The 11274-nt window shown below is 42.8% G+C and overlaps 1 protein-coding gene across 1 annotated transcript; it reads left to right on the forward strand.

Annotated features, from left to right (window-relative positions):
• Positions 1–2943: 2943 nt before the first annotated feature.
• Positions 2944–9769, forward strand: LOC309673550 (L-lactate dehydrogenase A chain). The gene is made up of 8 exons (XM_082485346.1): positions 2944–2981; positions 4634–4765; positions 5549–5666; positions 6442–6615; positions 7075–7248; positions 8108–8225; positions 8659–8782; positions 8955–9769. The coding sequence occupies exons 2-8, from the start codon at positions 4640–4642 to the stop codon at positions 9117–9119; spliced, it is 999 nt and encodes a 332-aa protein (XP_082341472.1). The 5' UTR covers positions 2944–2981; positions 4634–4639; the 3' UTR covers positions 9120–9769.
• The last annotated feature ends 1505 nt before the right edge of the window (positions 9770–11274 follow it).

Genomic DNA, 11274 nt, shown 5'->3' on the forward strand with positions numbered 1-11274 from the left:
AGGCTTCTGATCTGCTTATCATCATCGAAGATGTGTTGAGACCAGGATGGTTTTGAAACATCCTAGTCTGCTTGCTTTGGCCTACTCTACTAAAGGTAGGACCTCTGGTATCTGAATAGGTGCCAGACAGCTAAGGACAACCTGATGCCTTATGTTATAAATAACAGAGATTTGGTCTTGGTTCTTTTCTTGGTAATCACAGAATCATAGAATCATAGAGGTTGGAAGGGACCTTTAAGATCAAGTCCAACCATTAACCTAACCTTGACAGTAATCTCAGTTTCTTAGTAATGAGAAACACAAATGCAAGCAAGTTTATTGGAATTTATACCCTGACAACCATGTCCAATTTTATTTTGTCTGAGCCACAGGATAAGAAGAACCTTATAATACCAACATTCTTCTCTTAGGAGCCTTGGTCTTACTGTGACAGTAGTATAATACCACTTGCTCTACATTTGTTACATATTTTTAAAATACCCATTCATCTATCCAGCCAGTCTTGTCGTAGAAACCTCTTATCTTCTACCTTTAAACTCTTCAGAAGTAAACATTTTTATAGGGAGAAAATATTTCTTCTTGATCTTCAATCGTGCCAAATGTTCAAAATTTTCTGTCCTGCTAGATGTCTGGAACCCAAACTCTGGACGAGAGGTTTAGTCCCATTCACATAAAGCCACTGTAAATACAGACTCCTGGGATGCAGAACTAAACTTCCTAATCTGTCCTTGAGACTTCTGATAGAACAAGATGCTCAGCGAACCCAGCATAATGCAGAATTTTTATAGGGAGAAAATATTTCTTCTTGATCTTCAATCGTGCCAAATGTTCAAAATTTTCTGTCCTGCTAGATGTCTGGAACCCAAACTCTGGACAAGAGGTTTAGTCCCATTCACATAAAGCCACTGTAAATACAGACTCCTGGGATGCAGAACTAAACTTCCTAATCCGTCCTTGAAACTTCTGATAGAACAAGATGCTCAGCGAACCCAGCATAATGCAGAATGACAGAACTACATAATATGGCTTCCTTTTATTCTGCATTCATGCAGCATTAGGCCTACTCATCATCCAGCCGCACTTTCCCTTCCTTAGCTGCCAGTCCCCTCTGACATGACACATCTCACAAGCATCATTCATTCCTCAAGCAGCAGCAAGGAACAAAGCACATCTAGTTTTGCAGCTGATCGGTCATTATATGTAACCCTTTTTGGTAGAAGTGCTGGGCTTTATAATAAGAACCAAAACTTTGTATTTTTCTGGCTTGTTTCATGCAAGTCTCCTTATTATATGTTTCAAGCAGTTTTAGATGTTTTCTCACCTGTGTTTTTTGTTTCTTTTGTTTTGCCAGTGGACTGTCAAATAAATGATGAGGCTTTTGGCTACCATTCCCATCAGATCACCACAGCAGAAAGGAATTGTCACTGGGATGGTCTGTGAGAAGGCATTGGTATGCCTTGAACAGCAGCAGGAAATTCCTTCAGTTGTAAAGCAGAGTTTGGCAGACAAGTACAAGCCTTACGTGTGATGAGATATACCCATCTTCACACGATCTGCTCTGGTCTAGCATGACAGAGGACCATGTTTTAAGCTAGCATGCACTGTGAGTGGGATGAGGTTGTGGACAGATCAGGACCTTCATGACAACCTCCTCATTTGTAAATAGACTCTGTCTAACTAGAGAAAAGACATCCCAGACAAAAGATGAAATGGAAAAGAGATGCTATGGGTCGAGGAAGACAAAGGGGTTAATTAGTAAGGAAGGCCTTCTGCCACAGCAAGATAATCACCTCAAAAAGGAAGTCAAGTACATCCTAGAAGCCGTGAACAGATATTGCCAAAAATCAGCTTGAGTTAGAATCCCAAAAGGAAACCAAGACAAACATCACAAAGTTACTTGCAGCTACAAGAAATTAAAAAAAAAAAAAGAGTATCACTGTAAAACAAGAATGGGAAAATAAAGGTAACCCAGCAACTCACACAAGATTAAATGAATGCTTCCCTGATTTTAATTTTTCATTAAGGATGAACATGACATAAAGACAGGATATCTAAGAGGGGTAGAAAGGAGAAACGGATACATGATACTAAACGAACACAGCCAGCTGGCAAGCAAAACTCACAGAGTCTACTGTGCTCCAACTGGAGGAACCAGAAAATCTCGAACCCAAAATCCTGACGCACAGTAAACCACAAATCCAGTTGCAAAGATTTTAAGTGAATTTATTGGCTTGGAGGCATTACCACAGGAGTATTTAAGAAGCGAGCCATGGGGGAAGTGGTCTGGGCCTGTGCTTTTGATGTCTGAGCAGTTCTTCGGGAAAACTTGCAAAGGTAAGTTTAACTACCAACATGAAATTCAATGAATAAAGGGATAAAAGGCAGTATGGGTTTACAAAAAGCCAGTCTTGTGGGACAACCTTGTAGCATAGCGTAAAATCGAAACTTCAGGCATCCAGGAAATAGTATTTTTTACTCTGTTAGTATTCTAGCAAGAAATAAGCGAAGAGGAGAAGGACTTGGCTTCACAAACCAACCACGGAGTGACAGGGAGCCGAGAGACTGGCGTGACTGTGAGAAAGACCCACCGCGAGTCCTGTCATGGTATTTCCAGCAATGACGGGAAAACATTAGCGCTCCTGTCTGAGGCATCACTGCCAAAACCGCCCTAACCTCCCCCCGCCCCCCCAACACGGCAGCCTCTCCAGAGAAGAGCCGTCAAACGGAACGCTTCCCTCACGGCGCCGACCGTTACGGGCCGACCGCTACTACCGGCCGCCTCGCCTCGCCTCACGCGCTGCCTGCCTGCCCGCCCGCTCCCAACTTCCCCCTCCTCTCCACCCCGACGTGTCGGCGGGCACGTCTCCACCATGGCGGCCCGCCCGCCTCACGTCAGCCGCCCGGCCCCTACTTAAGGCGGCCGACGCCTTCCCCGCCCCGCCGTTATAGCCTCCGCTGCCGCGCTTGGTTGAGGACGCCGGGTAGGTGCCGTCGGCTCCGCGGGTCGGGGTGGTTGCTGTGGGAGGAGGAAGAGCGGGGGGATGCGGGTGCTGCTGGCCGACAGCCCTCCCGGGGAGACTCGGTCGAGCAGGCGGCGCCGAGCGGACTGTAGTCTCCCCGGGAGGGCTGAGGAGCTCCCGGGCAGAGCCCTGGACTTCAGCCCGCCGTGGGTGCGGTGTGGAGAGGCACCGCGCCCTGCTCGGCGGCCTTGTGTAACCGCCGTGATTTCTTCACATCCCCTCCCCTCCTTGAGGCTGCTGTGCGCTGTGTTGCCCCGCCATCTTCCCCCGCCCCCCCCCGCAATTAACTCGCTTTCCCTAATCGGCGGTAAAAGTGCATGTGGCCCCAAGGGACCTGCCTGTTGGGAAGGGTGCTGGGGGTGAGCCTGCAAAGGGCTAGGAGGGTGGGCTCAGGGCTGTGTTTGAAATGGAGCATTAATATACTACCTACTCCCTAACACGCTTATTTCAGGGGAATAGCACTCTTAATGGCACTTAATACTGAAAATTCTTGTTTTTGAGAAATGCTTCTGTGTGGGCGCTACTCCCCAGCCCTGCGCATTAAAGTACTTACAGTGCAAAGGGAGAGCTTGGCACATGGACAGGGTGTGTGCTACACCGGGCCATGCTTCAGCAAACTTCTGAAAATGAAGACTGACGCATTGTGGTTAACTTTTCCTCAGTATAGGCACTGATGGCTTCCTGTCCCTCCTCTTCACCCCTGCCCCAAACTCACAGCCCTTACCTGCTCTGCCAGCCCTCCCTGGCCTTTCCTGCTCTGAACCAGTTGCTGCCTGTTCAGCACTAACTCTGGAACCATGTTGCGTCTATACTTGCATTCATCCATCTGCAAGGCTGTCCCTGCCTCAGGCTCTTCAGGAAAACCAGAAGCTGTGTTGCTTGGGAAAGCATGGTGTCAGCTTCTGCAGGGACATTGGGGTGAAAGCACAATACTCATCATCATCATGGTATTTCAGTACACCTCTGGTTGTTGGATTAGAACCTATATAAACCAGGCTGCTGTGCAGCTGGTAGCTTAAAAAAAAAAAAAAACCAAAAAAAAAACGAGGGGGGGAGAGACAGTAACACCGGACTAGACCTCTTAATTCAAAACTAGGCCGTTTCACTTTAAAACAAATCCATAAAGTTGACTTTGAGGATCACACTGTGCTTAAGGAGAGCTTGCGTAAGTGTTGTACAACTTCAGCTCTGGAAAGGCTTCAGGGCACAGAGTACCAGTTTTTCAGGGCCGTAGAATAGAGATTGCCAGACTGCACTGTGCTTAGAAGTACTAAAATGGCTTCCTGTACCTAAATGTAATATGGATGATCATTTAGAACATTCTACTAAGGCTGCTGGAGTGCCACCCAGCTATATAATGGTTCTCAGGCTGTATTTGAGAGAAAACTATGGTGAACTTAAAACAGTGCATTGTCATCAGTAATTCAGGTTTTTTTAATCGTTTTGCTGCATACAGGCAGTGGTGAGATGTTTCAGGCATGTGATTTATATCCATTTTCCTATCATCCTGGAATTAAATTTCAGAATTAAATCCGTCTTTCTTTATACAAATATCTGGTGCCAGTAAAAGCTCCAAAGCCTGGAGAAATAATCTACTGCTTTCCTTTCGGCAGTGCACTATGTCTCTCAAGGATCAGCTCATCCACAATGTCCACAAACAGGACCAGAGTCATGCCCACAATAAGATCAGTGTGGTTGGTGTGGGTGCAGTTGGAATGGCCTGTGCTATCAGTGTCCTGATGAAGGTAAGTGTCAAGTTTGGAATGAAGCAGCACAGTTTTGACTATCAGAGGCCTAAAAGAGGGTCAACAAGTAATCTCCCTTATTAGACTAACTGGGCTAGCACACAAGATGAACTTTTGGTTGTACATTCCTTTGTTTGGGACAGAAGTGAAGCTGCAATCTTAAAGCTATTTAAAGAGATCAAATAGCTGTAGTTCTTGTACACCAGCTTTATCCCAGTGTCAGACAGAACATGCTCTATGTATAATTTTAAGAGCTGCATTTACCTTTGAATGAATTCCAGAATCTCATCTAAGTAGAAGTCCTCTAACACTCCAAACATACAAAAAGATTAAGTGAGGAGTCATTTTGTCTGAAGCAGAGCGTGCAGTGGAATAATTCTTTGCAGAGTGGACTGGGAAAAAATGGTCCTAGACACTCTGAATGCTTTGTCCTCTTCATTGCATTATTATCAATAATGCTGTTGTTATTGCCAAGCTTGCTTTTCTTAACTGTAAAATAGGTTGTTTAATAACGGCTATTAAATTATTCTTCATCATTGTCCTGCTAAATTGTACTATTCCACATAGAATGTGGATATGAAAAGTACCAAACTAACTCCACAAAGTGGATGCCCCAGGAAATTAATTTAAATACTCTGCTTGTTCCCAAGCAAAGTGTTACAGATAAGCAAAATTGCTTAAGTAGATCACTGCTTTTAAAATAATTGTAACTTCACAATTTACAAATTGGATAGCTTGCTCAAAGAGGTAATAAACTTACTATTTAATCTTGGCCTCATGCAGGACTTAGCTGATGAACTTGCCCTTGTTGATGTTGTGGAGGACAAGCTCAGAGGAGAGATGCTAGATCTCCAGCATGGCAGCCTCTTCCTTAGAACACCGAAGATTGTCTCTGGCAAAGGCAAGTATTGGCTCTAATGTGCTCATTATTTCCAGAGACACCCAAACTATGGAGATAGCTGACCTCAGATCTCAAACTGGTCATCCACATCTAGCAGTTAGCTTGTCATCCTAATTGTTAAGAGGAAAACTCAGTTAATTTCTCTTGCTACAGAAGTATTACTCAGCTGACATTGTTTCATATACCTTGTTAAAGCCAGTCCAACTAGGAATCCTCTTACAGAGTTCACCACTCGGTACAGAAAGATTAATTTCTCCTGCACCGTTGGGAATTTTATTTCCCAGCCAGTAAGCCCCTGAATACATTACTGCTTGCTTCTTGGCTATAAATGTCTGATAGCTTTAAGTTTACTAGCAACCTGACTAGGCCGAATGCTAGCTGTTTCATACCTTTAGTTAATTTGCAGCTCCAGTGTCCACAGGTAGGTTATGAGGACAAAGGCTTCTTCCTCTTCTACGTAGCAGTTGCACTGGATGCTATCCCAACAGCTCACTCTATACCCACCTGTGCTTGAGCAGTATGGAATACCACTGCCCATATTTTACACCGTAAGATTTTGATATGTCCTTAAGGTTGCCACTTGTGGCCATGAGCCACAGTCTTAAAAGGAAAAATAACTTTCTATAGAAGCAAAGTCCAGGGTAACAATTGCCAGGAGAATTTCTGCACCCTCAAACTTGAAAATTTGAGGTATCAATACTAAAAGGAACTGAGAACCCCTGTTCTGAACCGTGTGTAGAAAGAGGTCATGTTTGACACTGCCTTCTGTCTGCAGATTACAGTGTGACTGCGCACTCCAAGCTGGTCATTGTCACTGCTGGTGCCCGTCAGCAAGAAGGAGAGAGCCGCCTTAACTTGGTCCAGCGCAACGTGAATATCTTCAAATTCATCATTCCCAATGTTGTTAAATATAGTCCTGATTGCAAGCTGCTTATTGTCTCAAACCCAGGTTGGTCTTGTGTTGCCTTAATAAGAGGATTTGGCTTAGAGAATAGCATTTTCTTCAGTAAGGCAGTATTAGTATATTAATATGACCAAGCACAGGCTTTTAGAAAATACTTATGCCACATAACCATATAGCAAGAAGTGTCATCTTCCCCCTCCACACTCAGCAAGCTGGTCCTCTGAGAATAAACCAAGTTGTCTCCAACTTGGGTCTTCAGTTGCCTTTTAAGTGATCTTTAGCACAGGATACAGTAAGGGGCACTGATAATTGCATGCATAGCATAAACAGCCTCTCTGTTCTGCCTTTAAAACTTTCATTATGTTAGCCTGCTGCAGGGCCTGGTGATGAGCATTGCTTGGTGCTCTATTCCACATAAGCAGCATGCAGATAAAGTCCTTACAGATGAATGGAAGATACCATCCTAGTTATCCAAACTTACTATCCTCTCTGTTCTACTTACAGTGGATATTTTGACCTATGTGGCCTGGAAGATCAGTGGCTTTCCTAAACACCGTGTCATCGGCAGTGGCTGCAATCTGGACTCTGCTCGTTTCCGCCACCTTATGGGAGAAAGACTGGGCATCCATCCTCTGAGCTGCCATGGATGGATTGTTGGCGAGCACGGAGATTCCAGTGGTAAGGGTGAAACCTGGCTGTTACACAGAACTTTTTCTGATACTTTCCAAGAAACATCTCCAAAAGCTACAGTAAAACATTGCTCAAAAACCTTTGCACTGCACCACCGTAAGAATGCAAGTCCTGCTTTAAACCTTCTGCTGTATAGAGTAACCCTAGATGATCTATATTTGACCTGAGTTACTCTGCTTGGAAAAGGTCATTACTGTAACCTGAGGAGGCTGAAAACTTCTAGGCTAAGTTGTTCCTGTAACCCTCTAAAAAAAACAAACTGAAGCAGCAAGAGGGTAAAGTTCTCTGCAAGGGACTCCCAAAGATCTCCACTAGGTCTACTGGGAGTCACTTGATTGTCTTTACTGGCATCTCTTGATTACTTCAAGAACTATATATAGGAACTGAAGTCCAGAGGCAAGTGTAGAAGACAGTAGAAAGAGCAACTTTCTCCTTATTTAACCTGTACTTCCTCTAGCAGCACCACAGCAGTAGTGTCTGCTTCCTGATGTGCCGGAGGACTCACTTAAAATCAATTCTTGTTTTGAGAAACCTTTGCAAAATCCAGAGTTACTGTCATTTTAGTCCATGTTGCTTAGGTGTTTTGCTTTTAATAAAGGTAAAGTCAAACCTTGTGACATCACGTATAAAGAAGGATGTTCATATGCTCTTAGGTTGTTAGCCCACAAATTACATTTGCCTCATAGATCATAGTATATTTAAAGTCATAACTAAATCAGTGACAGGTGTGAAGATTAATCAGTTTAGATCCTGTGTTAACTGTTAATCTGAGGAGGACAAAACTAAGTTTTCTTATGGCCGGGGACATTCTTCATCTTGTGAGATAATTAATCTTTGTGCAACTCAGTACCTGTCTGGAGTGGAGTGAATGTTGCTGGCGTCTCCCTGAAGGCTCTTCATCCAGACTTGGGAACCGATGCAGACAAGGAGCACTGGAAGGAGGTCCATAAGCAGGTGGTGGACAGGTAAATACTGATTTCTCTTCTTTTTCAACACAAGAACAAATGATGAAGAGCTAGAGCATCTCTGAACTGCAGTTATCCATACCTGGTTTCATAAATACCGTAGTAGCCCAAAATCAAATGTCAAGATGCAGACAGAAGGGAACCTGAAATAATATTCTAAGGAGTAATGTAGATTTGGCAGAGTTAATTTTTCATAGTTAGTGAACTTCAAATTAGGGAAGTGTTCTAACTTCCATTTTTCCAGTGTAACTGTGTGGAGCAGTGTAAAATGGAAATAGAATTCTTCACTGCTGAGTTCATTTTAGTCCTGTCAGCAAATCAGTCAAGCTTCTGATGTCTCTTAACTTAAGGCACCTCCAAAAGCCCTTCTTACAAACTTCAAAAAACAAGTACCATCAACTGAAATATTTAATGAGTAACTTTGTCTCTGCAGTGCCTATGAGGTCATCAAGCTGAAGGGGTACACCTCATGGGCTATTGGCCTTTCTGTGGCAGATCTAGCTGAAAGTATTATGAAGAATTTGAGAAGAGTGCACCCGATCTCTACAATTGTTAAGGTGAGCAGCCCTTTCTTGCTAACTTTTGTCATACTGAAAACTAAAAACCTTGGGAATTCTGAAGAACAGTGGTAACTTTCTAGTTTAAGTTCAACTAAACTTAGTTCAGTTTTCTTGATAGGATATTAGACATACAAAAATTCTAGCCTAACTATCCTTACCTAATTTTCAGGGCATGCATGGAATAAAAGAAGATGTCTTCCTAAGTGTTCCTTGTGTACTGGGCAATAGTGGTATCACTGATGTAGTGAAGATGATCCTAAAACCTGAGGAAGAAGACAAATTAAGGAAGAGTGCAGATACACTCTGGGGAATCCAGAAGGAACTACAGTTTTAAATCTGCCCAAGCAGTTTACTCTTTGCAGTTTAATGGATTTAGTGGTTTGTCTTATGCTGCACTTTCCAAGTAGGTCAAATCTTTCAATGTATGTATCTCAACTAGAACACGCAAAAATCTGAACAAATAAGTTTCCTGAAGATACCATTAGGAAACTATTCTAGGGTTTTCCCTGTTCAGACACCCATGTTCTTAGCCAGAGCCAGATAACCTAGTCAGTCTTGTATAGTGAAGTGGTGTGACAGAAATCCAGCATTCAAATCAGCACTGCCTAGAAAATCCTTTGCCTTTTCCTCATCTTTAATGTTGGTTCAGAACAATAAGTAATTAATTATTACACAATGTGAAACCAAAGACTATTTTCTTGCAGTTAAAGGATTGTCAAGCTCGTTGACCAACCTTCTCTGCCAGCTGAATAGCTTAAATATTTCACTGTTGGTAGGTCCAAATGTATTTTCCTAACACTGCTTTGGAATTTTTGTGTGGTGGTGTTTTTTTTTTAGAGAACGGTATTTTTGTGTACTATATCAGCCTAGCTGTAAGTTTGTCTCCTGATCACACTTAAAAAATATTAAGGTTTCTGTATGCAACAAGACAGTGACTGTCCAACTGTAGTACCAGCTCCAACACCAAATAAACCACAAACTTATTTCTGTCTCCTTGTTTTTCTTTTATAGGGCTTTGTCTCTAAAATGCAGCTTCACTTACACCCATTTAAATGAAACAATTCTATTTCTTCAGTCACGCTATCTTTGTAATACTGTTACTGTTGTAGGGTCCAGATATTTTTGTAGTGAACTTTCTCATGGTCCTAAGGTAGGAATGAAAAAACAGTAATGGGGGTACTTAAATATTCAGAACTTAAACTTGATTCCTATCTTAATGCAAAGATAACAGGTGCTATTGACATTATATTAGGAGAGTGGAGAAACAATCCAACAAAGGAACCATCTTCCTTACTGGTACACACAAAAATGCATGTAGGAAGAAATCTCTGCCCATCAAGTATTTGACATTCACAAAAAGTCAACATGCTGCCAAGCACAGAAAAGCATCACATCTGGACTAGGGGCTGTGTGTAGAAACAATGACCAAAGTTACTCCTCAAAATCTATATTAACTAAGCTAAGGAAGAATTAACTGTCTTCTCTGTGATTGATATTTTAAAACAATACACCTCACTACAATGAAGAGGGAAAGGCTTTATTCTTAGCTTTTTCTAACATTAGGACACAGCATGTAGCTTAAGAATAGCAATGGACCACCTGATTAAGATCAGGGTAGATTTTTAATATGGACTGCAGCAGGTGCTACTTCTCAGGACAAAGTATTTTAGAATAAGGTGGAAGTGGTCCTGAAGCAACTTCAGTAATGAACTAAAAGCTGTAGCTAGTGTACCACTTTCTCTCATATCCGTGTGACCAAAATAGCACCTGGAAAGAGAGCACATAGCAATAGTGTTTTGTGCAGATGACAGGAAGATGGTATAAAGCCATTTTCAAAGCTTTCAGAAGACCCACAGGATTTCCAATTTTTACTACATGAAGTCTCACCCAGCTTCTTAATAGGAATTCCAATCTCTTCAGATCCAATGGTAACATGAAAAGCCTTAAGACACAGTTTCAAGCCACACTGATTACTGGGTTGAGACCAAGAAACTTTGGGTTTCAAGCTAGCTTTGCTGAGGCAGCCTACAGCAGCAAATGGAGGACAGTAGCATGCTGCTACAAGGCGACAAGAGCGGCACCATGAATCCCTACAGCACTCTTAAGTTGGGAGATGCTCTGTACAACGTACCCTCTTTTGCAGGCAGCACAGTGTTAACGACCAGTCTCGTCACTACATGCTCTGTCCCAGCTAACGCAGCTGGACCCTGTGCTTCCTGTGGCATTCTGATGTGTAGCATCTTCTGCCTGGCAGGTAATGCAACACCAAATGTAGCAGCTTTTCTTTTTCCTAGCATTTTCTATTGGAAAAATGCATCAAGGCTTCTTAAGGCACCGTAAGGTATACTCCACTATGACCGTGATTTGATGGTAGAACAGGCAAGTCACTACAACAGTTACTAAGCTCACTTCAAGAAAACAATCCCTGGATGTCAACAGCTAGGTCTAACAGCAGGGCCTTGAAATTTTGAGTTTCCAGCTTTCATTGC

Source organism: Vanellus vanellus, assembly GCF_965231255.1.
Source record: "Vanellus vanellus genome assembly, chromosome: 6".
Lineage (NCBI taxonomy): Eukaryota > Metazoa > Chordata > Aves > Charadriiformes > Charadriidae > Vanellus > Vanellus vanellus.